This window comes from Siphateles boraxobius, unplaced genomic scaffold, assembly GCF_051911475.1.
Source record: "Siphateles boraxobius isolate OS27281-9 unplaced genomic scaffold, OSU_SipBor_1 68, whole genome shotgun sequence".
Lineage (NCBI taxonomy): Eukaryota > Metazoa > Chordata > Actinopteri > Cypriniformes > Leuciscidae > Siphateles > Siphateles boraxobius.
The window spans coordinates 6,538,484-6,563,137 of NW_027509195.1; the positions used below are offsets into that span (position 1 = coordinate 6,538,484).

Consider the following 24,654-nt stretch of genomic DNA (forward strand, 5'->3'; position numbering starts at 1 on the left):
CAGAGATTTCGATATGCTTGATGGTAGTGGTGGAATACCAAATTAACAGTTCCAAATTAACCAATATATCACATTTACTAGTTCATTAACTATAATCATTCAAATATGTTTTGGCTGATTCTGTCTATCTTGGTTCATTATGTATTAAGACTAAAGTGCTGAAAAACATCAGCTGTCAATCTCATTGTTGTAAAGCAACTTAACCTCTGTAATAATGTTTAAGGTAAAAGTCTCCTGCTCTTCAGCTTACATTAGGAGTGCCAGTCCTCTGAACACAAATAGGATTTGCAGTCATAAAAACAGTGAAGGTACTAATGTGAAATAACAGAAGCAAGCAACATTTTCCAAAACATGTAAATACACTTAGCACATTTGAATTATTTTATTGGGAGTTTTTGTCTGTATGACAATACATAAATATATAGAGCATCACAGAAATATTATTTGGCACTTGACCTGCAATCACAGAAATAAACAGCATCGACTCTTTATGCGTCTGCAGATTTCATTAGAATTAAAAATTATTTTCATGTCAATACAAAAAGTACTGTCACTGTATCTGCATCCAATAGCAATTGTCTATAGGCAGCACGGTCTAACAACAACAATAGACGGCTGCAAATAATTTTGCATCAAAATGTCTTAATGGTAAGTAGTATGATGAAAATATAGTAGAGTTTTTAGACATTGTCCATCTTTGAGAACAAATTGTTCCAGCTCAATGAGAACACAAAGTGCCCATCTTTTATATGTGTTAGCAAGCTAATTGTTTGTAAGATGAAGAGTGAAACATGAACACAAAATATTTAAGCACTAAATATGGCATGCATCCATTCCTACGCTGCCAAATGTGCCAGCTACTCAACTACACAACCTCAACATACACAGAACTAAGTAAACACATAAATAAAATTCTAATAGCTGCATGTTAATGAACACTTCTGATCACTTTATACAAAACCAGTGAAATTCTGTAAGGTGTAAAACACACAAGGAGGCACAAGGGTTGTTCAAGAATTATATTTTTTTGTACTAATCAAAACCAGTGAGCCTGTGTAAAGTCCATCAGTTCAAAGCTAACAATTCAAAACTGACTGAAAATTAGGTAACATTTTATTTTGATAGTCCAATTTAGACATTCTACTAACTATAAGTATATGCATGGCAAGCCATTAGAGTTATTAGTAGACTGTCTGGTTAAAGGGATAGTTCACCCAAAAATGAAAAATTTGTCATCGTTTACTCACCCTCAAGTTGTTCCAAATGTTGAGTTTCTTTCTTCTGTTGAACACAAAACCAGACAGTTGACGGGACCCATTGAGTTCCATATAGTATTTTTTTCCCCATACTATGGAAGTTAATGAGTGCCGACAACTGTCTGGTTACCGACATTCTTTAAAATATCTTCCTTTGTGTCCAGCAGAAGAAAGAAATTCATACAGGTTTGAAACAACTTGAGGATAAGTAATGACAAAATTTTCATTTCATTTCTGAACCCTCCCTTTAATATCTGCTAACACATTATTTTGATGCTCCCCAACAGACATTCGACTGATTATGAGTAACTTTGCAACCCTGACCCTAACAGTCTACTAATACTCTAGTGAGAGTTAGTTGACATGTAGTTGCAAAGTTAGGGTTAAGTCTAAAGTGGGCTATCGAAATAAAGTGTTTAAATACTTTAAATAATTTAAATTACTTTCTGTATTTTTTTAAATGTAAAAAAATATTACTTGTAATTTACTAATTTATTCAATGTAAAAAGTAGCAATGCAACAAATATTCAGATTTTTATATCTCAAACATAACATCTTTAAGGCAAATTTATGGGGTTTTTTTGTTGGGGGGGGGGGCTGAATTTTTCTACAGTCAATGTACTTGGTCTCAAGCCAACAACAATCACAGTGTGAGAAAAAGTCACAAGAGAAATGAGGTCTAAAGGCCAAATCACACTGCACCGACAGACGGCGACCAACGGCAATAGATGCGGTTGGGTTTTGTCGGATCAGTATGTTACCCTGTCAACATCTGTTTGCGTTGGTCACCAATTTAACATTCAAGTTCAAGATTAAGGACATTGCAAGGTTTTTGGTGATTTGGTTATATATCAATTACACAGGAAGAATTCTGGACTGAAATTAAAAGATGTAATGTGACCAAAGGGTGAAATGTGGATTTAGATCAAATTAAGCACAGATCTTTATATAATATGCCTTAAACTGTAAGAGTGGGATGCTGAATAAGATAAGATGCTTCTGGGAAGAATGGCTAAAAATACAGCCTGACAAAAAGAGAAACTGATTTAATTAAGTAATGTTAAGACTAAACTTGGTAACACTTTATTTTACAGGGTAATTGTTACATGTTACATGTAGTTAGTAATAACTATAAATGATGCATAATTACATGCAACTATCCCTACACCAAACCCTAATCCTTCCTAACCCTATGTAGTTTCTTAATATTACTCAGTCCTTAAATGTATAATTACAGTGTAACAATATAAAGTGTAACCCTAAACTTTTGACACTTGAAACATTTATAAAATAATGAAAAATTTAAAAAAAACAGTGAATAGCATTAAATCACTCCAAACTGAGAAGCTCCACGTCGAAGATGAGGGTGGCATTTGGGGGAATAATCCCAGGATGGCCTTTATTACCGTAGGCAAAATCAGGTGAACAGGTCAGCTTTGCGCGTTGGCCCACACTCATCTAAAAGTCACACAAATATAGCCATGAATTATCTTTTTTTTTTTTTTTATTGAAATATCATTCCTAGACAGACTGGATTTGGTAGTTCTTTATTAAGATATTATTTAAACTTCTTTAAATCAAAGTGTTACCTATGATTTTTCTGAGCAAGTAAAACATCATCACACACCTGCACAATACCTTCCTCCCAGCCACGGATCACTTCCTGTTTACCAATCTTGAACTTAAATGGCTTTTCACGGTCACGGGAAGAGTCAAACTTTCGTCCATCAGTCAGAGAGCCTGAAGATTTGAGAGGAAAAGGACGAGGCCATGGAAAACAGGAAGTGATGTTAGAGCATCAGATAAATGGGCGACTTTATTATTGTTCTGTTCTGTCAGGGGGATTTTCCGTCCCTCTAACCCATATCTAACAGCAGTAAAATATCAGGATATGAAACGATAACATGGAGTGGAGTGACATATGACATAAGACTGCTGAGTCAGTCAAGCAGAAAACACAAATCAGGGATCAGTTCAATTTATTCTGTGTGTATATACTGTATACAGCAACTGTTATAATGCTCTTTAACAACAATGGTTCTTGGCCTTATGACCTTTTGCTATGACTAATAAGCATAAATAGCATATCCAACAAAAACTAAATTCAGTCTCAGCTGTCAAATGAGAATCATGTGGGACAAATGCTGTGTGCAATCAATACACAACCAATGATGCATATTGGCTTGATTTTCTTCCTCGTTTGTTTCTAAATTTTTACTATATCTTTACGGCATTTCGATATTTATCGTTCTTAATACATTAATCTTTTTTTAATTAAACCATAATTTTACCATAAAGCTGCAAATATCAATATAAACACACAACGTGCAAACAGGGCAAGATTACAACATCCATAGCCTACTGTAGGCTACATCGACCAAAAGAAAATCTGAAATTCAACTCACCAACATAATGCACCACACATGTCTGTCCTTTTTTGGGAAAAGTCCTCCCTGTGATTGCAGCGCGAGGAGAAACAGGGAGCAAGAGACAGATAAATTATAAGCTACAAAGCTGTTGTTAAACGCATGCAGCGTGACGAATACTATGCTACTTTATATGATAGAGGCTGCACTGGGGTAATTTACCATCGCCTGGGGTAATGGTCTCGATCTCCACTCCCATTTTGTCCCGCTCGTGTGTATGCCTCTGAAGAGCCCTCCCGCACACTGTTTCGCTCACAGCTGTTTGCGGGCAGAGAGACTAGGGGGATGCTGTCGGGTCACGTGACTGCTACGAGAAGACGCGTTGTGCTGTGCGTCTGCTGGAAACTCAGAAGAGGGGAGAGGGTCCAATGGCATCGCACTACAACATGATGACTGATGTGGCCCGTCCCCTTTGCTATGAGTGTAAAATATAACTATTGTATTGGAGGACAAATAGTCATATTCAAAAGCAAATAATGGTGTCCTAAGGCCTATTATTCTTATTATCAACTATGATATTAGCATGCAAAAAGTGTTAGGATGGATGGATAGAAGACAGACAGGCTAGATAGATTGATAGATAGATACATAAACACAGAGGAAAACATATGGAGTTGTTGCAGATTTTCACCTCTCCTCCAGCGCTCCCATTTGAATCCTCCAGCTCATTGTAATGTACCTGTTATATAACATGTTCTCAACACTCACTGTATAGTGGTGTAATGTGGGTGACTGCAGTAGCACATATCCACCTCCCACATCCCCTCCATGAACAACTTGACAGTCAACCAACACATGCTGATCTTAAAGGGATATAGTTCAACTAAAAATTCTGCACTATTAATTCACATACATGTCGCCCCAAAACTGTTTATTTTTCTTCTGTGGAACGTATTTTGCCAATGGAATGGATACAATGGAACTCAATGGGCATCAAAACTCTACCAACATTCTTCAAAATATCTTATTTTGTGTCCATAGAAAGTCATGGTGGTTTGGAGTGAGCAAATTATAACAGAATTTTCATTTTTGAATGAACTGTTAATTTAAAATTGGTGAAAAAACAAGAACTTTGTCAACTTTGATTTCATGGTGACTTTAAGGCCTAATAACTATTGGCCACAAGAGGGCGTTGAACCGTTTTCTGCAAGGTAAGACGACAAAAAGATGACCTTGGACATATTTACACATGGCTGTTTATTTATACACTTTTACATTATTATCATAATTACTATTTCTGAGCAAAAATACTGATACAAGTACATACATACACGACACGCTGTGTGTATCTTTTCAATGTTATAATACTCTCTCAGCTTAATAATAATAATAGACAGTTATCAGCAAGCCTTTCATTGGTTGAATTTTCTGAAGAGTGTAACCACTTTGCAGCAACATTGGCTTCACAAGTGGTCTAGGTTTTGGGCGGGACTATTTGTTTGTCTGGATATGGAGCAGAAATTACACATTGCACCTTTAAGTCTAGCCTAATGTTTCTCAATTCTGTGGACGGTTGCAAACTTCTCAGACTAGTCTTACAAGTTACTCATGTAATTTTTTACTTTAACACTGGCCATAGGGTTTTTTATGTCAGTAACATAAAACAGTAAATTGCTCTAATTTGAATTTAAAAAAAAAAAGACTGGTTACACCTTGACTAACTCTCTAAAAAATCTTGGGTTCTTTTTTCTACAAAATCCTGCGTTGAGCCTTTTGGGTAAATTTTGTCAGTGTTTAGGTAGTTTTGTGTTACCCAGCTCCTGGGTCAGACATAACAACCCAATGTTTGGGTAGTTTTGTGTTACCCAGATACTGGGTCAGATATAACAACCCAGGGGCTGAAATATTTATCGCAGGCTTTTTGCGACTTTCTTCAGGAGAGAGCAGTACAGCTCCGTCAAATTGGTGCGTGTCTTCAGTAAAATACAGGTTTGTGTACATTTTTTTTATCTATAAATTCGTTGTTTTTCTATATATCGTTTCATTTTATGAAAAGCAACATACAACATACTTTATTCATCTCGAGTGTGTAAGATTTGTGAGATTCCTAAACAGTGTTGGGGTCCCTCCAGAACAGGATTGAGAAATATTCACCATGCACAATACAAAGCCTTTCCACTGAGATGGAAAACAAAACATGTTCATTATTAACAGTTCCACAACCTGTAAATGTTACAAAAGTAGTGGAATCCTTATCTGACATAGGCTACTGAGTGATTACTTCATAAGGCTCAGTTCTTCTTCTCCTTTCATGCTGGTCTCTGTCCTGTACATGTCAAGAAAACAGGAAGTGAAGGCACAGTTTAAACAGTTATTACAACCTAATGCAAAACTTGAACACGGTATAAGAACATGAAGACATCACTGAATATGTTACTTAACATAGTAGTGTTGAAATGAATGCAAAGACTAAAATAAAATTAACCTTTTGTAAGTTTGAAAGAAGTTGCTTCCGTATAGCAGGAAGATGTGGCAACAAAATGTCACTAGTTCACTAAGAACATTGCTTGCATCTGTCATTATTTTATTAGTATGTATAGAAAGAATAATGTATCACACATGAACCCCTCAACCCAGCCAGTTATTCCCGAAAAATAAACCTCTCAATGTTATACAAACAGAAACACATACCCTGCTTTCCTTAAATCTTTCTGGATTTTCTGCCGTCGCTTTTCATTGATGGGATAGAAGCAAAAAATCACCAAGCTGATGAGCAACAGGCAGATGGGCACAGGAGCGAAGAGTATCCGCAGCGAGTTGATCACCTCTGGATTATGTTTACAAGCACCAGGCTTGTATCCTGCAAAGCTGCAGAGTTAAGGATGAATGTTAACAAGGTATTGTGTCAGTCACAGAAGGTTTTTGGGGGTTCAAATAAAAACTTTGTGCACAGGTGTTTAAAAATAACATTTCTTACCATTGTTAACAAACAAAAAACAAATTGATTGAAGGAAGCTCTTACTGTAGTACCAAAGTTGAGATTCCAACAGACATGCCTCCACCAAATTTGTTGAAGAAAACATAACAGGAGTAGAATAATGGTTCTAGATCCTGGCAAGATGGGTTCTTGACTTTGAAGTCATCCACTACATCTGGCAGCATTGACCTAAAATAAACAATGTATCTGGTTTTATAGCATGCCTATGGCATGTTCAATATATATAATTTAACCAAAAATACTGAAAAACATTATTATTATTAATATTAATATTAATTAATTAATACAATTAATATTATCGTGAAAGGTTCTATTTTCAGCAGCAATTGCTCCAGTTTTCAGTGTCACATGATCCTTCATAAATCATTCTAATAAGATGATTTGTTGCTCAAGAAACATTTCTTATTATCAATGTTGAAAACAGTTTTTGTGGAATGATTAATTTTTGATCAATAAAAAGTTCAACCGTAAAGCATTTATTTGGAATAGAAATCTTTGTAACAATGTAAAAGTCGTTACGTTCACTTTTGATGAATTTAATGTGTCCTTGATGAATAAAAGTATTCATTTCTTCTTACTTATAGCTTGACTATGTCCATTACAGCATGGGAAAGTATTCCTAGTCATGGGGGAACAGACTCTGGATAATATCATTTGGAATTGGCCCAATCACTGGCAAGCATATCATAGAATAATTCCCAGCTGACCACTATCTGGGTTATCGCAATGTCTCAATAATGCAAGAGGAGCTGGTGTGGAGTATGTGTTGGAGCAAGTAAGGGCTTTAACAATGAAGAAGAAATATTTTATAAGGGTTACATTACCAAGGGAGTAAAAAGAGGGCTGCCATACTTGTGCCGGCTAATATGGACATGAAAATGAAGACGGGAAAATTACTTTTCACTAGGGATATCACAATTAGAGCTGGAATGTAAATCTGCAGAGGGGAGGAGAAAGAAAGACGAAACTGTAGAAACAAATATACAGGTTTAATTGTTAAAGCCATTAAAAAACAATTAACAAAAAGGGGTGCTCACTGAAAGGCCGATGAATATAGTGGTCTTCTTGCCTATTTTGACCAATAATGTCTGCCACATTGGGATTGATATTGTGGCTGCTGTCTGTAGAAGAGCAGAAAGTATAACATTTCTAATTATCCCTTCAAATGAACAGCTAAACCTGCCTGAATATTGTAGAATTTTACATGTGTTTAAGATAAAAAATTCTAAAACATATAATATGTTGTGCTTTAATTTAATTTTAAAAATGGAATTAATATAGGCTAATTCAAGCCAGGTTTAGTCAAACATTTTATTTACTATTTAATTTGATATTATTTTACAGGTAAAGCAGCCTGACACCATTTTTAGATCCTGCAGAAATAGCTACTTGCAGTACTTCATACTATACACTTTTGAAATAATGGATACCTCACCAATAATATGAGAACTAGATGCTGAAAATATGCTCCCATTTCAGCTGCATGAGTACAGAAGAGGGCGAAATTTCCCTGAGCCATCTGAAACAAATATTCTCATCATCACGACTACAGACATACTTTATAAATTCCATTTGTTGTTTCAACTGTATGACTAATATAAAAACTATAATACATAACAGGGTATCTTTTTAGGCAATACAAACATGTTCATTTTGGTAGATTAACTACAAACACCTCAAAATAAAGTCATGATTTAAACAGAAAAACGTCTGACCTGGAAGGCAAGTGAAGCAAAGAGGAAGCCAAATACAAGCCGCACATATGGAGTGTGTCCCCATATCATCTTCATACCAGTAAGATAGGAGACATTTATGCGGTCCAGTTTACTCAGAGGGGCTAAAGTAAAATGTAGACACATCCAAATCATTGAATTACTCTAGACGTCACTGCATCTAGTCATTTGTCCCTTAAAATAAATAAATATAGCTATAGAGTGTTTGAAACTGATGTGGTACTATTGGTGAAGCTTGAAAGAACATGTGGCATGGTATTTGAACACATGTTAATTCATTTGGACTTACCCAACTGCTCCTTTACTCCAAGAAAAAGCACAAGGCAGCACAGAAAGTACAGCATTCCTAATATCAGTGCACCAGTCATATAGGCTGTTCTCTGTAGAAATTACAAGACAAACGGCACTATTCCCTTTCAAAACACTTTAATTCTGCATGTACACATTAAATTGATCAAATGTAAGAGTAAATACATTTTCTAAAATTACAAAAGATTTATATTTCAAATAAATGTTGTTTTAAAATTCCCATCAGTCCAGGAATACTGAAAAAAGTGTATGATGGTGTATACACAAATATTAAGCAGCTATTTTCAAGATTGATATTAAGAAGAAATGTTTTGAAGCATCAAATCATCATATTAGAATGATTTCAGAAGCACACTGAAGACTGGAGTAATGATGCTGAAAATTCACAGGAATAAGATAGAAAACTGTTATTTTACTGTTAATTTTATAGTTATGTTTTTACTGTATTTTGATCAAATAAATGCTGCCTTAGTAAGCATAAGAGAATGCTCTCAAAAACATAAAAAAAATCTTACTGACCCCAAACTTTAAAATAGTGTTAATTCAACTAAATCTTCAAAGTCTAAAATATCTTGTCTAAAGAGTCTAATTCCTGTTCCTGGAAATAAAACAGAAGATACTTTGTTGCTGAATATAGAATATGATATTTAAATCCTATTGGAGGCATACATTGCACAGGTACTGCAGTCTCTGGTACAACACTTCCAGAGAAAGGCCCAACGTTTGCTCAAAACAGGAAGCATCTTATCTTCTACACATGACTGAATTATGGATTTAAGAAAAACAGTTGCCTTGATAGTTCGTAGTCAATATGTGTGTGGCACAATATGTGGCATTGTGCATTTCACAAACAATAACTAATAAGAACTTTCACTATATCTGTTAATGTGCTTGACACAATGGTAAAAGGGTATTTTCTGTGCCTCACTGTATTTTGTAGAGATATAGAGATTTTGTCATCTGTGTGGTTCCCAGAAGGCCCATCCGTGCCATTCTGTAAGCTGCAGACGTCTGTTTTTTTGGCATGGTGCACCCCCACTATCTGACCCTGAATGGCAGCTCCCGCCAGGGTGGCGAACACTTCCATTCCCATTCCTGTATCGTGACAGAGAGCAAAGGACTTGATTGTTTTCTCTTTTAAACAGGAAACAGATTTCAGTTAAAGGGACACTCCACCCATTTGCATTAAAGGGTAACTAAACACTAAAACAACTTTTTTTAGTTAATGATCTGTAAGAATGGAGCTTCATAAATGCTGTTCATTGATTCCAGTAAATTTTTTGACATTTGGGTTTAAAGTGTTTTAATTCTACAATATATGGTTTAAAAACATCTGAGTGCTGCCCTCTTCAGGTTGAACGGTGGCTACTGCAGTTGAATTTTCCTATTGGTGGTTGCGGTGGTTTGTGACATAGCGGTTGTTGGTGATGTAGGCAGGTTCCATACAAAGAGATGCATCTCAGGTGCACGCCCCCCTCCGCTGGGCTCTGCCCACTTTTCCAGCATTTTTCAAATATTGCCAGTGGATGGAGTCAGGCTCTGACCAGAGGTTTAGTAACCCTTTAAGCTTTCCACTGTTAGAAACCCAGTCATACTATTGAATGGTCGTGCAACAATCTCTCATTTTCCCCTGAGACGAGACAAATCCGCTATTAACTTTTTCACTTCCTCCCACAATGACGCAAAAATCGTCATTTTACGTCATTGTCGAGGACGTGTAAGAGGGGGGGATTTCTGTGAAGACTACAAGCACTAGTTCCCACCCTTTCAAACCCGCCCATAGGGGGCGGGATCTCACTCACAGAAAGTAAAGATAGTGTCAGCCATCTTTCTGTAGAAGCTAAGCTAACAGGCTCTTGCTCTGTGTAGAAAGTTTGTATAGTAGTCTAATCATGATTTACGAGTTTTGAAGTTAAAATGGCAGAAGGGGATTTCGAATATCTGTTGCGCGAATCTGAAGCTCGCGGCTACCTGTACGAACCGCAATACAGCGATGAACAGTTGCGGGAGATGGAGGAACAAGAGGCGGCCGGAGCAGCTGCTGCAGCAGGGGAGCAAGACCTGACTCGAGCCCGGCCAGACTCCAGCTGGGGCGGACTGGTGGTGTCAGTGCTCTCGCTGTGTGCCTATGGAAACAGATAGAGAGTCCTGCTGTTGCGAATTTCAGCGATGTCATTACCGGAGTAAAGATAGTTTGCGGTTTGATCTTCAGATTTCGTTTCGCTGTGGTCCCGCCAGTGCGGTGTCGTAAACATGCAAATAATATCTCATGTCGTTATTTATGATTTGTGAATTCGTGTAACGGTGTTACTCCGGTCCAAAATCAGTTTTTTTTCTTCTGAATTTTAATTTTAAATTGGGTATAACTCCAAAAGTCGGTCACTTAGAAGTCTGAACCCAGTGTCATCTTGACATGCTAGATTTGTGAATTTTTTCACAGCAAAGCTCTTGTCTGTAAACCGGTCGCTAAGTCCGGTTAGACGGGAATGTGGAAAATAGGCGTTTTTAATGTTTAACAATGTATAATAACAATTTATAATAAACACAAACACCGCTAGTTTACAAAAACACTTGTTTTAGATTGAGCCTGATTTTTGAAAACTTCCACAGATCAGTTTGGGTCAGTTAACCCTTCCCTGAAGGGTTAACTAGGTCAATCTGATTTGTGAAAACCTTCACAGGTCAGTTTGGGTCAGTTAACCCTTCCCTGAGTGTTTAACTAGGTTAACCAGGTTTCTGAAATGTAAGTTAAGCTTCATTTGCTCTTTAGTCGTTATTTAAGATGCTGAACCTGCTGATGATATAATGTGTTTGCGGTCATTTCATTTGTGTGTGTATACGCACATAAGAAAGTGGTGTAAAGAGATTTGCAACAGTAATTTGAGGAGGTGAAATGTGATTATTTGGAAAATTCCTGTCATGACTGCTTAAAGAAAAATGCCAGCAGGCATTTGCCTCCTGCATAAACTTTAATATTGTTGACATTTTGGGCACACGAGCGTTGCGCACTATTTGCGTTATATGTAGGCCTATGGCTTATTGGTCTTTGTGTGTTGTTGCTGGTTTTGCGTTATATGTATATGGCATATTGGTCTTTGTGTGTTGTTGCTGGTTTTGCGTTATATGTACATATGGCAATTGGTCTTTGTGTGTTGTTGCTGGTTTTGCGTTACATGTAGGCTATATGGCATTATTGGTCTTTGTGTGTTGTTGCTGGTACGTTGCAAATAGAGGGGCAGCACAATTGTTTTTCGCCTAGTGCGGCAGAAGTGCACTCATTCGATGTGCAAAAAAAGCTGTAGAGCACAGGGGGGAGCTTTACAGGGGGTATGGCTTATCTAAATGAGATGTAAATGAGCCCTATTGTCACTCCCAGCAGCAGAGACAGGTGAGAACTGCACAATCTTTAGAGGTCGTTTTCTCATCTTTGAGCTTTTTTAAGTGCCTAGCTTCAAATGGCCACAACTTCTCCAAATATTATCAGATTTCCACATGTTACACATCGTTGGAAAGCTTGGAGATTACACTTTCAGAATCTATGAATAACTCAAAATGCCCCAGAACCGACTTGTGTCCCTAGTTTCCGTGACCGGTTACAAATGATTTGTAATTGGCCTATTTGTTTTGAATGCTTTTAAATATATCCAATCTTTGGAAATTTCTAGGTTATCAGCCTTTTTTTTACTGTAAATGACGGATGGATGAAGGCTGTAATACTAATGATGTCCACTAGAGACAGCCACGGGATATGAAAAGTTAAGATGCTTGGCAATTATATCAACTTGCCCCACACTTATCTCCTACAAAAGCTATTGGTGCTTGAACCACAATGATTGTCATTTGAGGCTATATTTTCTTACTGTAACCAGTGGCTGAGTCTCTGTCCTTCTCATTCCCCCCCAGAAACATGTTGAGGGAAGAATACGGCACATGGTAGCACTGAGCAAGACAGAAAGAGAAAGAAATGGTTCAGATTGTAAACTTGTGAATCATATAACACGTTATATTAGCAAACATAGCTGTTTGAAAACTAAAGTAGGCTAATGAGTACTATATCACCATAAGTACTTCAGAGGAAAGAGCTGATAGTGACATGTATTTTTGTTTGCAATGTAAAATGAATTCACTAAAGCATTATTACCTCAATTCAAAAACAAATTTAAATTGGGTCATCCCCCTAGGCAGGAAATGTCCTTAACAGCTGAACGTTTTTGACGCTGAATGTTGTAAATAACTGAAAACTGTGGGCAGATAATAGAAATAGTGGGCTTACACTCATGAAGGTGTCAAACAGACAGCACCATATGAAGTACCAGCTGAAACTGAAGGCAGAGGACATGGTGTCCTGTGGGGTATACCAGAGCATGACATACGATAGGACCCCAAGTGGCATAGAGAAAACAATCCTGTGTAAAGAGGGTGGATAACATAATGATGCACATTAGGCATATTAAGAAAAACTAATTTACAAAAAAGACAGAATCCTCATTTATATGCTCAAAATATGTCGTATAAATGTAAACTCTGGTCTGATTTTAGGAAATGCTTTACACTTAGTCAGATATTAACCAGTATACTCACTCACCAAGGAATGAGTTTACCAATTCTGGTCCGGTCACTCTTGCTCACAGCATATCCAATCAGAGGATCCGTAATGGCATCCCAAGCTCGACCGAGGAAGAGGATAATGGATGCAGAGAAAGCTTCCATCTATGAAAAACATTTGGCCAGAAGAATATAACTTATTCCTTATAAAATGTAAATACTTTTGTAATTAAAATATCAAACAATAAACAATGTTTTACCAAGTTGATAAAGTACAACATATATTAACTGTCACAGGATATTTCACATACTCTATTTTTGACTTCCTGTGCTAACAGTTCAGTAAAAAGTGTTGAGTGTGTGGCATGCAAACATGACATGCAAATTGAGGAAGAGTTGAGATGGACAATGATGAAACCTCATCCGTTTAATAAATGCTCAGTTGTTCTAACTTTCCAGAAACTACAGCTCACACAGTGATTGTCTCTCACGAAAACCCCTAAGCTCCCTCAAATAGCCCATACAGGTAAAACTCGAAAAATTATAATATCGTGCAAAAGTTTTTGATGAATTTTGATGATCATGGCTTACAGCTTATCAAAACCCCAAATTCAAAATCCCAGAAAATTTGAATATTACATGAAATCAATAAAAAAAAGGATTTTAAATACAGAAATATCGGCCCTCTGAAAAGTATAATCATGCATATTTATATAGTTATATATACTAAATATATTAGTTGCACCTTTTAATTTGAATTGCTGAAATACATGAACTGTTGCATGATATTCTAATTTTTCGAGTTTCACCTGCAAGGTGCAATGAGCTGAGGAAAGCAGACGAAGACGAGGATCTAAACGCGTAGTTATTTAATAAAGTAACACATAAAATAGAGAACACTGAACTCGAAGAACAAAGGAACAAAACCAGGGGGATCACAGAGGCAACCATTAAACTTACAACAACTGACAAATTAACAAGTGAAACACAAGGGCTATAAATACACAGGGACAAACAAGCTTAACTAAGTAATTAGGAAACAAGATACACCTGGGAACAATCAGGAACTAATCAACAGGAAAAACTACAAAGGATTATAAAAACATGGTACAAAACAGGAAATAATAAAAGTCCACACAAGACAAGGGAAACACAAGACAGGAATCATTACATAAGGAAAGTGAATGTACAGAGTTTGAACCTACAACCTTTAATGTATCAGCCTAGATCCTTTAACAACAACGGGATGTTTTTATTGTTTGTATTAACTATCATTTTTTGGTTAGATTTTAATGGAAAATAATGCTCAGTTAAGTTAAACAGCAGACTGGATTATATTTAGTTCAAAAGTAATCAAACAATAACATGTCACACATTCACACATTGAAAAAGCCAACAAATCATAATTATTATGTAAACAATTGGGCATTTTGGATTTTTAAACAAATAACATTCATATTACTGTTGTATAGGGTGATTTCCTGCATCACTAACCAAACTGATGGGTGTGGTAGTGTTAAAAATCTAAATGTTTTTCCTTTATGTATAATTTATTTAATTATTTTCAGAGGGTCAATGTATTAGGTATATCATATTTTACCAAGAGTGTCTGACAGTCTGCTGTGAAAGTGAATTTGTACAGAGGACATCTATTTATATGGTGTTCAGCACTGACAGCTGCTGAAGTAGATCACATCTTCAATTCTTTTATACTCACCTTCACAACATCCAGTAAAAAGATCTGCATGAAAAAGCCCTTGGTGGTTGCAGTCATTTGATAAGGCATTCCTCCAATGGCATAGCACAGTTTCCTGGACAAAGGGATGCCTGGAGTTTTCTGCACAAGATTAACATGTAAGCATCAATTTCACATGTGAACACATTAGTGAATGATGTGAATTACTTATTCTCATGTCGTTCTAAACCCGTAAGATTTTCGTTTATCTAGGAAACAGAAGATTGCAGATCTTTTTGATGAAATCTGAGAGCTTTCTGTCCCTTCATAGACAGCTACGCAACCATCAATTTGACACTTCAAAAAGTTCATAAAGAGATCTTAAAACTAATCCATATGAATAGACAGGGCGGGGGATGGAGCCATGGGAATGGAGCGAGACCGGTGGTGCGATTGCTATCGCTGTGTGAATTCCGCGTTGCTATCGAGCTGAGCCGACTCTACTGCAATAGACACTCAAGGTGGTGGGCTGGAGTGACTTGCCGGGGAGATGGACAAACTCTATGCCAGCTGCCTGGGTTACGAAGGGGTGGCAGCAGTCAGAGAGGGAGCGGAGTAGTGGCCGCCATTTGCTGAGGCCGGAGCCTGCTGCCGCCCGCCATGATGGGGAGGAGAAGGGAACGGGAGATTCCTGCCGGTGGAGGCTTCGGCGTCCACCAGGCGGTTGATGAGTCAGCGGGCTGTCCACTTTGGGCTATCCAGAGCCACTGCAGGTAATCGTGCAGAAGTTCACCCAGCTAGTGGAGGATAATTTTTTTCTTTCTCCCCTCTGTCTCTCATTCTTCCGCCTCCTTTTGTTTCGCCTCGTCTGTCCTTACCGCCAGGTGCCGCGGCCGCCATGATAGGCCCCCGGAAGGGGAGTAGAGCACAGTCTCGTAGGTACCCCCTTGCCTGCGAGGGCTGATGGTAAGTGGAGTGATTGATAATGAGCGTCACCTGCGCACCACACCAGTCTCGAGTGGCTTTCGGATTGAGAAAAGGAGTGACGACAGTGAAGGATGTCCATGCCTGGACTATTTACTTTGTGTTTTAACAATGTTTTATGCGGCAGCCGTCCATGAGGGGCTGCCGCTTTACTTTCGCTTTGTGTTTATTTATTTTGATATTAAAGTGTGTTGAACATTCACCGTTTTCCGCCATCTTCTTCCCTGAACATTAACCTTGCTACAGAGCGGTTCAGTCAAAATTGTCTTAAGAGACTCAATTCCTTTATATGATTAACAGATTTAATTTAGGCTTTTATTAACATTTAAACATTGATCAGAAAACATTAACATGCAAGAACAAACCTCATTGATTCTTACGGAAGCTTAAACGTGCTGCATAACACATGAGAATGAACCTCATTGGTTCTTGCTGAAGCTCAAACGTGTTGCGTAACACATGAGATTGAACCCCTGGTTCTTGCAGAAACTTAAACGTGCTGCGTAACACACGAGACACGAGGTAACACCCTATATAGGTCACTAACTCTAGAGCCCACAAAACACCCCATACCATAACGCATCCGCCTCCATGCTTGACAGTTGGTACTACAAAGTCTGGTATCATCTTCTCACCCGTTCTGCGATGCACGTAAAATCTTCATTTTAGACCCAAAAATATCAAACTTTGATCCATCAGACCACAAGACATTAGTCTAGTCAGCAACAAGTCCAATTTTTGTGTTCCTTTGCCCAAAGAAGACTTTTGATCTTGTTCTGCATTCTCAGCAGGGGTTTCTTAGCAGCTACACGCCCTATCAAGCCAGCTTCCCGAAGTCCCCTCTGCACAGTCAAAGTTGACACATTCTTCCCTGTTTCTGCATACCTCTTAATGGTGTATGCTACAGTACTCACTGGTATTTTTAGTTTCTGGGCAATTTTTCTGCAGGGAATACCTTCATTCTCAAATGTAACAATAGCTTGCCTATACTCTCTTGTTAGTTCATGTTTGCCTCCCATGGTTGCCACTGAATGTTATAAAAACATGCAAATATGACCCTAACCCAACGGTGGCCGAGAGAGCTCTAAGCGCTGCAACTGAAGAAAACATATGCAAATAGAAAAAACACCCGCAAATTAAGAAACATCTTCATCAGTTTCACAACGCATGTGTGCTCCAAATACTCACAACACAACCAAATACAAAAAAGCGCTGCAAAAGTTCACAAAACAACCAAATACAGAAACGCGCTGCAAATAACACAGAACACAACGGAAATGTTTCTAGGGACCCCAATAAGTGACGACCCCGGCTAGGACGTGCTTACAGTTCAAAATTCTAGGCTACTTTATTTTATTTTAATTTATTTATTTTAACTTTTTTGTTGTTTTTTTGCAAAACATACAGAGATGACATTTTATGACATACAACTTTGTATAGGCTACAATATACAATATGTTCAATGTCATCAGAATACAAATGAGAAAAGTACAATGAGTTGAAAACTAAAATAAATAAATAAATAAAAAAGATAGAGAAACAGAACAAGAGGGGAAAGATATATATATATATATCATTTTGTCATGTTATGTTTAAATTTTCATAAAGAAAAGTCTCATAAGAAATGTTCCCAGGTGAAAACATACCAGGTGAAAATAACAAGGAAATTACGTTGGCAAATGGCTCTGCCGTCTGCCCTACGAAGGGAGTAGGGCATAGGGATGCTTGCTCACGAGCAATAAGCACGTCTCAGCGGAGTTCGTCACTAATTGGGGTCCCTTGGAAACATTGTGTTCTGTGTTATTTGCAGCTAGTTTCTGTATTTGTTTGTGTTGTGTACTTTAGCAGTGCGTTTCAGTATTTGATTGTGTTCTGTGTTATTTGCAGCTTGTTTCTGTATTTGGTTGTGTAGTGAACTTTTGCAGCGTGCTGCTGTATTTGGTTGTGTTGTGAGTATTTGGAGCACACATTGTGTTGTGAAACTGATTAAGGTGTTTTGTTAATTTGTGGGTGTTCTTCTATTTGCGTGTGTTTCAGTTCCAGCGCATTGAGCTCTCTCAGCCACCTTACTACCCTGGGGCAAAACACACCCACTATTTGACAAACCATTAAGCCCTAATTAAAATCAGCTGGACAGCACAGTCAGTCAACTGTGACTGAGACACTTCACTTTTATAGCATTATACCTGTGTACAGGTAGGCCTACATCCAGTCATTTACAAACAAAATTTAGGCCATCAGTGGAAAAGTTGAAGAGTTATGCTGTTCATGTTATTTCATTTCAAATAGCAGAGCAAATCATTTTCTGTTGTGCTGTAGTATAATATATTACTTATTTTCAATACAATATTTGCAAAATTTTGTAATATAGGCCTACCTATATGAAAAACATGGGGTGTCCAAAAACTTTTGACTGGTAGTGTATGTGAATAAAACCCTAAATTGAATCTGTTCATCATATAAAACGATCGTGTCTCTAAACTTTTGACTGGTAGTGTATGTGAATAAAACCCTAAATTGAATCTGTTCATCATATAAAACGATCGTGTCTCTTCATAAAAATATTGGACTAAACTATTAGTTTAACGATCTCTTTATGAACTTTTTGAAGCGTCAAAGTGTCCGTTGCGTAGCTGCCACTGGAGGTACAGTGGCAGTCTTTTTTTATTCAAAAAGATCTTCATTTGTGTTTAGAAGATGAACTTGGTTTTAGGGTTTGAGACGACATGAGGTTGCGTAATTAATGACAGAATTAATGACAGAATCTGACTAAGAGAAAAAAGTCAGAAAATATAAATAGGCTATTTGATATTTTGGTAACACTTTATTTTACAGTGTCCTTGTTACACGTTGCATATAAATTGTGCATAATTACATGCAACCAACCCTAAATCACACCTAATCATATCCTATAGCCTAGTAACTATAGGCTAAATTAAATATATTACTCAGTACTTAGGCTATAAAGTTACACTGTAACACGGACACCTTAAAATAAAGTGTAACCGATTTTTTTAAAGTCACCAGCAAAATGAGCATAGACTCACATGCCAAGTGGCAAACTGTTTTTAGATTTGTTCCAACATATTTTAGAGTTTCAATGTCGCCGAAGTCATGTAAGTTATTTACATACCAAACCCATTGATGTTTACAAATTCTCTCAAAAAGTGATGTGTCATACCTGCTGATTGTCGTCATTTTCTATCGGACAGTTTATGCTGTCATCTATTCGATTGTTCAGTATATTCCCATTATTGTTCGCCATCCTTCAGTTATCGTGAAAAAGAGTTGTAGCTATTTGAGATTTCTAGCGCATTAGTACTTGATGCAAAGTAGGCGCGGTTTAAGTTTCTCTACGAAAGCAGTTGAGAATGCCCATTGCCCAGAAAGTTTCTCAATATTAGCCTACATAGCGACAATTTTTATTCTCTCTGGCTTACAATAATTGTTCTGATACAAATACCGAGTCAACAGTTGTTTTCTCTAAGAGTGTTTTATTGTTGTTGTTGTTTTGAAATCTCTTCATTTAGAATAGGCTATTTCGAATATTCTAACGCTCTACTCCAAATGTTTAATCGCATTGCTGTTGAATCAATACTCTAATTGTATCCAAAGGTAGAACTGCGTTCTCATGGCAAGCATATATTTTTTTCTTAAATGTCAGGTTGGGGCAAGTTGTCACGTGTATCATCTTTATCTTTCTTTCTTGGGCAACTGTATCTTCTTTCCTAGAAATCAGATTGAAATAGTATGACATGCCATTCTTGGAGTGATCACAGATCATTATAACATACCTTAAATGTATAGCATTTATTTCATTATGACCATGAATTGAGCAATCTCTATATTTGATATTTGGGTGGTTCTTCAACTACCTGCACTTTTGGCCTTGTGAACTTGAAGGGGGAAAGAGTGTTCAGATCAGAATTGTCACAGTCTAACAATTAATAACTAGTCTAGTTTAATGATCCATAAGATAACGCACTTACATTATAAGACAAATTGGTGTTTTTTTTTACATATTTTCTGATCCGCACTGAACAAATGTCATTTTGTTGAACATTGGTGACCTTGAATGTGCTCTTATTATGACTGTTGACTAATGGGTTGTGAGTCTAAGGGGTGTGGTTCGTTCATTATGTTTTTCAGGTGTTGCAATTTAATAAACGACTGCATGCTCCTGTGTGAAGACAGTCAAGTACGAAACCCGATGGCTACGTGAGTTTATTCCTCCGTCATGTTTTAGCCGGTTTTCTATATGGCGGCAAATCAATGCCAATAATAATCGAGCGCAAAACTGATGTTGGCGCGCGCGGTAAATGACTTTCGCGAGAGAATAACAGATCTACACGCGAGGAAACGGGAACTCGCGAGCTCATTCATACTCTGCGCGCGCTCATGACATCTCCTTGTACGCAATACAAGCCCTCCCGCGCCCGCATGATCATTTCACACGCTCTCGCGCGCACGCATGATCATTCCACACGCTCTCGCGCTTGATCTGCTCTCGCATGCTGCTTTTGCTCGCTCGAACAATTTTATTTTTGACAGTCGAGGGGTGGGACTTCCTGTTTTAATAACCTCAAATGTCATTGGTTACTTCCCATTTTCCGGAAGTCAGTTGTGATTGGACGCCTGTCCAATGACTCGTAATTCACTTGATTTGAGACATCACTTAATTTGTCTTTTATTGTGGTTTATTAATGTGTAATGTGATTTAATGCATTGTTAATGTAGAATATATTCTTACCAGATACTTTATTAACAGAAAGTCTTACTAGTGATTGCATTGTGTTGTTAAGAGATATTTACAGACTGTAACAACGCATTTCCATGGTTATTGGCATTATAGGTTATAGGAACCCTTACAACACTACCGGAAGGTAAAAATATAGTGGGGGGCAGATGGGTCTACACATTGAAGGAAAACCCAGTTGGGACAACATACAAAGCTCGGTATGTGGCGAAGGGGTATAGTCAAGTTGCAGGCATTGATTATAAAGAAACTTTTTCTCCAACTGCTGACATGACATCAATACGTAGTTTAATGCAAATTGCAGCTCAATATGGTTAAGAAGTGCACCAAATGGATGTAAAGACTGCACGCCACATATTTGCACGCCCCTATTGATACTGAATTATATATGGAACAGCCAGAAGGATTTGAGGTCAAGTCAGAAACAAGTGAGAGGCTTGTCTGTAGACTTAACAAATCACTCTATGGTTTGAAACAGTCAGGGCGGAATTGGAATAAAATGCTAGATGATTTTCTGATTCAAAATGATTTTATTCAAAATCCTGCTGATCATTGTAATTGTCAATAAACAAATTGGAGGTGAGAGAGTCATACTGATAGTCTGGGTTGATGATCTTCTTATTACAGGAAGTGATAGTCAGATACTCAGAAATGTGAAAAGAATGTTGGAGGAAAGATTTAAAATGAAAGATCTTGGTAAACTTACACATTTCCGGGGTATTGGTTTTGCACAAGGAGATGGTGTGATAAAAATGAACCAGAAAAAGTTCATTATTAAGATTTTGGAGAGGTTTGATATGATTAATTGTAAACCAAGGTCAACTTCATGCGAAAACAGAATGCAATTTGATAATGAAGGTGAACGTGTTGATCCAAAGCGGTATCGAGAAGTGGTTGGTAGCTTGATCTATCTAATGACTTGTACTAGACCAGATCTATGTTTCATTGTCAGTAAGCTGTCACAACACTTTTCTGAACCAAAGAACCAACACTGGGTAGCTGCTAAGCATGTATTGCGATATTTAAAAGGAACTATGAACAAGGAATTGTGTTATAGGAGAAATTATGTAAATCTTAATCTCTTTGCATTTAGTGATGCTGATTGGGCAGCAGACCAAAATGATAGAAGTACAACTGGTTACTGTTTTAGTTTGTCTGCCACTGGTCCTTTTATTTCTTGGAGATCTAGGAAACAATCCACAGTTGCTCTTTCCACATGTGAGGCAGAGTATATGGCTTTGGCAGCTACTGCACAGGAAAGCCTATATCTTGTCCAGTTATTAAACAAAATGGACAATGAATGTATTTACACACCAGTGACAATTTATGAGGACAATCAAGGGGCAATTGCTTTGTCAAAGAACCCTATATGCCGTCAAAGGTGTAAACATGTTGACATTAAGTATCATTTTGTTCGATCTGCACTTGAAGATGGAAAGATAACTATTGAATATTGTCCTACAGCAGCCATGGTTGCAGATATTCTGACCAAACCTGTAACCAAAGTCATGCTTGATAGATTTGTGTGTTTTATTTTTGGTGTGATGTAAGTGTACATGATAACTGTTTCAGCCTGTTATTCAGCTTAAGAGCAAGTGGGGGTGTTGAACATTGGTGACCTTGAATGTGCTCTTATTATGACTGTTGACTAATGGGGTTTGAGTCTAAGGGGTGTGGTTCATTCATTATGTTTTTCAGGTGTTGCAATTTAATAAACGACTGCATGCTCCTGTGTGAGTGTGCACGACAGTCAAACGAAACCCGATGGCTACGTGAGTTTATTCCTCAGTCATGTTTTAGCCGGTTTTCTACCCTTTATGTTATGATGGCAAGCTCAACAACTTTCCATCACATGTAAATATTTGATTATTATTTTAAAATATTATTATATAGATCATTTCTTAATAGTGTAAGACCACTTTCACACATAGTATGGATTAAGTAAATTAATTGTCATGAGGCCCAAACACAAAGCTTACATCCCCCACAACCTGAGATATATTATTGGATTGGTTAGATACATTTAAGAAAAATAACTACTTGTGTTATTACATTAAGTGGACCATTATCCCATAAACTATGGAGAAGTTTTGAATGAGTGATTAGAATTTTGTAAATATTTTTTAAAAAGTTATGAGGGGGTGGAAATGACTGTGTTGTGGAAATGGCAATGAATGGATGTCCATGTAGAAAAACAGAAGACATTTATTTGAAACTTTCGGAATCAGACAATTCCATTTAACATATCATTAATCTCATTAGTCATTAGTTTGTTTGGTTCTGTTTTGGTATAGGACTGAGACCTTTCTGCATTGACTTCTGCGGCATCTTAAAAATAGATGAAAAGGCATTTCAACAAATATATATTTGAATAAATACATTAGCATTGTACATTTCAATAAATAAAATATACATAGACCTATGTAGCCACAGAATCTATGAATTGCACCTTGTAAGCATATGTCATTTCCACCTCACCTTTGTCATTTCCACCCAAGAAGGTATGTGTTGGAAATGATGGTGTTGGAAATGACAATCCTGCAGTAGCCTATTTTGTAAAAAAAAAATCCAAGCTAGTATTACAGATTATCTACGAATCTGTAGCTAGCATTGCATGCATGCAAAATACATCTATTTACAGGGCTCTCAAGTGTCACGCATTGAGCGTGACAGTCACTCATATAGACTCATTTCGGTCTTTTGTCACACTCTCCCGCCACACATTGTATTTCTCACGCTGAAAAACTATTTGTAACATTTTTAATATGCCGCAGCGCCGAAAACTCTGTCCGCGCCGCTCTCACTGTGGAACCGGCAGGAATCAAGCGCGTCTCCTCTCGTGTTGTTCGTCGTTCGTACACAATAGCCAATCAGAAAATAGCACTATTGTATCTGGGTAAAATTTAACGCAACAACCAATGACAAAAATTTATCCAACCCCCGTATATATGTGTGTGTGTAATTAATTCAAATTGCATTACAAATCAGAGCAAAGCTTGTCCAGCTAATGTAATTATAAACTGCCTAAGCATGCATGTGACAGACAGTTGAGGGATCACCTGGCACAGAATATTTGTTCGGGTCACATGACGTCACTGTAGCTTTTGCGCCGCCATCTTGACGACCGATGGTCTCCCAGACAGCAAGCCAACATTGAATAAACATTGTTTTTCCATTTGAATCATCATTTTGGTTGATATTGAAATTTCAATGCAAAATTAATGTTGAATCACTATTACCCTGTCGATGAAAACCTGATGTTATTAATGTTGATGGCAACGATATTGGAACAACATTGATCTATAGTTTTCTTTATGATTGATTAAGCATTGATATTTGGTTTACCGGGCAATCGCTGAATGTGTTAAAGTCATTGATTTATAGTTGACCGGGAAACAACGCTGTTGTTGAAAAGTCATCGACATATAGTTGACCGGGAAATATGATTGAAAATCAATAGATTTTTGGTTGACCGGGAGATCAACGGGTGTTATACCAACGTACTGCACTGGACACAGCTCATTTCTGGACCCTTGGCACAAGCCTAAAGGTAAGCTTGCTTAATGTTTGATATGAATGAATTGTACCAAATCAAATACTGTTATGCTGATCGTTAACATGACGGTTAGTAACCGACGCAGTGCTGCAGGAAATAGATTTTTGTTTTACCACTGTGTCAAAATCTGACACAGTAGCCTAGGCCTACTTTGTAGTTCTCTTCTAGGTTATAAAGTTAGCAAAACCTCCGAGTCCAATCTATTTTTGTGATATTTAGCTCAAAATACATGTCTGTAGCCTACCCATTGCTTGTGTCGTGAAATCTATTAACACAGCACCGCTATTTCTTCTGACCGCCGGAGAACACCGGCGGAACCAACGCTAGCAGTGCTCCACCTAGCGCTACCCACAGAAGTGACCGCAGCGGGCCAGAATTACACAGAAGACATGACTTGCATTACTTTATTCAATGCAGAACTGTCTCGAGTTGTAACTGGGAATGCCGATTAGACCATCTCATCATACAAATCCAAA

General features: G+C 37.5%; 2 protein-coding genes across 5 annotated transcripts; both read right to left on the bottom strand.

Moving 5' to 3' along the window:
• Positions 1-367: 367 nt before the first annotated feature.
• Positions 368-4,194, bottom strand: fkbp1ab (FKBP prolyl isomerase 1Ab). Its single transcript, XM_077214216.1, has 4 exons — positions 3,845-4,194; positions 3,662-3,709; positions 2,884-2,996; positions 368-2,714 (listed from the first exon to the last, which is right to left on the bottom strand). The coding sequence occupies exons 1-4, from the start codon at positions 3,879-3,881 to the stop codon at positions 2,586-2,588; spliced, it is 327 nt and encodes a 108-aa protein (XP_077070331.1). The 5' UTR covers positions 3,882-4,194; the 3' UTR covers positions 368-2,585.
• A 656-nt stretch (positions 4,195-4,850) lies between these two features.
• Positions 4,851-19,223, bottom strand: LOC143722718 (sodium-dependent lysophosphatidylcholine symporter 1). 4 transcript variants are annotated; one of them, XR_013196983.1, is made up of 14 exons: positions 19,048-19,192; positions 14,925-15,044; positions 13,248-13,372; positions 12,936-13,068; positions 12,523-12,601; positions 9,591-9,757; positions 8,643-8,733; positions 8,336-8,457; positions 8,056-8,139; positions 7,658-7,741; positions 7,445-7,587; positions 6,653-6,788; positions 6,314-6,490; positions 4,851-5,948 (listed from the first exon to the last, which is right to left on the bottom strand). XR_013196983.1 is itself a non-coding variant. In XM_077214214.1 (14 exons), exons 1-14 carry the CDS (start codon positions 19,129-19,131, stop codon positions 5,900-5,902), a joined length of 1,572 nt encoding a protein of 523 aa, XP_077070329.1. In that variant the 5' UTR covers positions 19,132-19,223; the 3' UTR covers positions 4,851-5,899. The 4 variants fall into 4 exon arrangements, 3 of the variants coding, with proteins under 3 accessions (XP_077070329.1, XP_077070328.1, XP_077070330.1); XM_077214214.1 differs by having other exon boundaries at positions 6,645-6,788; positions 7,445-7,557; positions 19,048-19,223; XM_077214213.1 differs by having other exon boundaries at positions 6,645-6,788.
• Positions 19,224-24,654: the final 5,431 nt, after the last annotated feature.

Bases quoted from the DNA above. Each gene is read 5' to 3' on its own strand.
- fkbp1ab (XM_077214216.1), bottom strand. From the start codon at position 3,881: ATGGGAGTGGAGATCGAGACCATTACCCCAGGCGATG. The intron at 2,997-3,661 runs GTGAGTTGAATT...TCAAATCTTCAG, and splicing joins ATGTGTGGTGCATTATGTTG to GCTCTCTGACTGATGGACGA. The intron at 2,715-2,883 runs GTGTGTGATGAT...TGTGACTTTTAG, and splicing joins GGGAGGAAGGTATTGTGCAG to ATGAGTGTGGGCCAACGCGC.
- LOC143722718 (XM_077214213.1), bottom strand. From the start codon at position 19,131: ATGGCGAACAATAATGGGAATATACTGAACAATCGAATAGATGACAGC. The intron at 9,758-12,522 runs GTAAGAAAATAT...GTCACGATACAG, and splicing joins AGACTCAGCCACTGGTTACA to GAATGGGAATGGAAGTGTTC. The intron at 7,588-7,657 runs GTGAGCACCCCT...TTGTTTCTACAG, and splicing joins CTATATTCATCGGCCTTTCA to TTTCGTCTTTCTTTCTCCTC.